Source organism: Mus caroli, chromosome 8 (genome assembly GCF_900094665.2).
Source record: "Mus caroli chromosome 8, CAROLI_EIJ_v1.1, whole genome shotgun sequence".
Taxonomy (NCBI): domain Eukaryota; kingdom Metazoa; phylum Chordata; class Mammalia; order Rodentia; family Muridae; genus Mus; species Mus caroli.
Window position 1 is genome coordinate 97,626,867 of NC_034577.1, and position 2,877 is coordinate 97,629,743.

Sequence of the window (2,877 nt, forward strand, 5' to 3'; positions counted from 1 at the left end):
TTTCTCTGTATAGCCCTGGCTGTCCTGGAACTCACTTTGTAGACCAGGCTGGCCTCGAACTCAGAAATCCACCTGCCTCTGCCTCCCGAGTGCTGGGATCAAAGGCATGCACCACCACGCCCGGCAGTTCCTCTTCTGATTACTCAACTGCACGTTGATTAAACCAGTTTCTTTTTGTTTGTTTTTAAAAAATCCTTTCTCACATCGGGAGTTCTCCACCTGGAGAAAGACGGTAAACAGCAGATACTGATCTTTTAGGTTTGATGTCACACGGTGCCTTACAAACATCCATTGTGCAGGTGACTTTTGAGACACATGGTCACTTACTCAGAGTCTTGTGGCTAAGTTGAGCTAAATTCAAGATTTAAAGCCAGATAGCACGACTCTGAGTTCTGAATCCTGATCACTATGGTCTGGTACCTTACCCAACAAAACCAAAATCAAAACAAAACAAACACTTTATCATTTTTGTTTGTTTGTTTGTTTTGGTTTTTGTGACAGGGTCTTCTTATAGCTCTGGCTGTCCTGGAACTCACTACGTGGACTAGACCAAGGAACACGCCTTTAATCCCAGCACTCAGAAAGCAGAAACAGGCTCAAGATCAGTCAGGTCTACAGAAGTTCTAGGCCACAGAGTACTGCATAGTAAGACTCTGTCTCAAAGTAGTAGTGGTAGAAGTAATAGTAATAAGAATAAGAGTAATTAGAGAATAGGGTGTGTGTGTTCTCCATGCAGAGTCATCAGGGAGCGGCTCTTTGAGGACTCACCTCTAGAGACCTTCCAGGCATGGGAAAGGCTCCAAGGGATCTCTTGGAACATCAGTCCTGGCAGAGGCCGGAAATGGACCGCTCCTAATGTTCTGGGGAATCACATGGACACCAGTACAGAAGATGCCGTGAGCCAAGGCTCACAGATGGCTCACCCAAGCTGCGGGCAGGATGCAGCTGTTTCTTGCTGCAGAGGATTATGGGAGCAGGTTTGCATGGCAAGGTGAGGAGTTGGTTTTTGGTAACATCCAAGTGGGAATGACCAGCTCCAGAGGATGTAAAGGGTCAGTAGATAACCCAGGCAGGCAGTCATCTTCCACGGCTTGATTCAAACCCAAGTAACTGAGTGTGGTGGTACCCACCTCTAATCCCTGCACTGAGGCAGAAGGATCAGGAGTTCAGGGCCAGCCTGACTTACATAATCAAGGTTGAGGTTAGCCAAAGACCCCCACCTCAGTAAAAACAAGGGCTGAAGATAGAACATGCCCAGGGCTTTCATCCTTAATATCACATAAGCTGGGAATAGTGGAATCCTAGCATCTGGGGGATGGAGACAGACGGTCTGCAAGTTCTAGGACACCCGCTACTATTAGTGAGTTCAGAGCCAACCTGGGCTACATGAAACACTATCTAAAAAAATAAGGGATGGAGTGGTGGGAATATGGTTCATCGGCAAAAGTGCTTTTAATACAAGCAAAAGAACAGATCCAGATCATCTGAACTCCTATAAATTAGCGTGGTGGGTATGGTGGCTCATCTGTCATTCTGTCTAGGAAGGTGGAAACATGGGGTCCCCCAAAGGAACCTGGCTGGTGAAAGTAGCTATATTGGTAAGCTCTGGGTTTGATGAGAAACCCTGCCTCAAAGAATAAGGTAGAAGAGTCATAGAAGATTCCTGAATGAAAAACAGCCTCGAACCTCCATCTGCATACATTTGTGTGTTTGCACCTGCCTGCTACATGCACTGGGAGCACACACACACACACACACACACACACACACACACACACACACGTGCGCACACGAGAGAGAGGGAGAGAGAGAGAGAGGAGAGAGACTCACCACATACACTTCCCCGTGTGGGTGTGGGTAAGTCTGGAGCCGTTCAATTCCGACAGGCTTAGCCTCTGTCCCCAAGGAGGGTTTAAGGTGGGAGGAAGCGGGGAGAAAGATAGCAGAGAGTCTAGCAACTGAGACACTGAGCGGAAAGCAGAGGCACCAGAGATTTTTTACAGCACAGTAAAAGGCAAACATTTAAATACAAAATGCAGTCAAGGAACTCTGAGAAGGGGCTTTTTTCTGGAAAGGAAAGGGGAAGAGTTCCAGCCCCGTGGACCTGGAGAGTGTCCAACAGGCTATGCGCTGTTGGAAATGGTATTACAGTTTGGATCTTGGTCTCCCAAAGTGGTCTGGGGAAATAGTTCAGTGGTGCAGTGCCTGGCACACACAAAGCCCCGGGTTTTATCCCCAGACCTCCCTGTACCCCAAAGTCTCCAAAGATTGGTCTGCAAGGTCCACTAATGGGAAATGATGAGTATTTAAGAGCTGGGGGCTGGGGATAGGTACAGTGGTCCACTCCTTGAGAGAGACATGCAGATCTCTGTGCATTTGAGGTTATCTGATGTACAGAGTTCCAGAACAACATAGACACAGTAAAATCGCCTTTCCAAAAAACTCACACATAAACACACACAAAAAAATGTAGGACCTGGTGATCGTTGGGAACACATTGTTATATTTTGTTATTTAGTATTTGACCTGTTAATGCTACAAATTTTAATTTTTTTAAAATTCATTTTATGCATCTGAGTATTTTGTCTGCATATACATTTTGTGCATGTCTGGAGAAGCCAGAAGTGGGCTTCAGATTTCCTGGAACTGGAATTAAGAATGCCTGTAAGCAGCCATGTGGGTGCCTGGAACAAACCCAGTTAACATTTTCTGCAAGAACAGTGAGTGCTCCTCACCCTGAGTCATCTCTGGAGCCCAAAATCAGTTTGTTTGTTTGTTTACCTTTTTTTTTTTTTTTTTTTTTTTTGGTTTTTCGAGACAGGGTTTCTCTGTATAGTCCTGGCTGTCCTGGAACTCACTTTGTAGACCAGGCTGGCC

At 46.1% G+C, this 2,877-nt stretch overlaps 1 protein-coding gene across 1 annotated transcript in view; it reads left to right on the plus strand.

The window, feature by feature from the left end:
- The window catches only part of LOC110299615, a 9,064-nt gene that overhangs the window by 2,793 nt on the left and 3,394 nt on the right, over positions 1 to 2,877 (plus strand). The window contains exon 2 of the mRNA XM_021169343.1: positions 737 to 991. Coding sequence (XP_021025002.1) covers positions 737 to 991 — 255 coding nt within the window. The remainder of the gene's footprint in view (positions 1 to 736; positions 992 to 2,877) is intronic.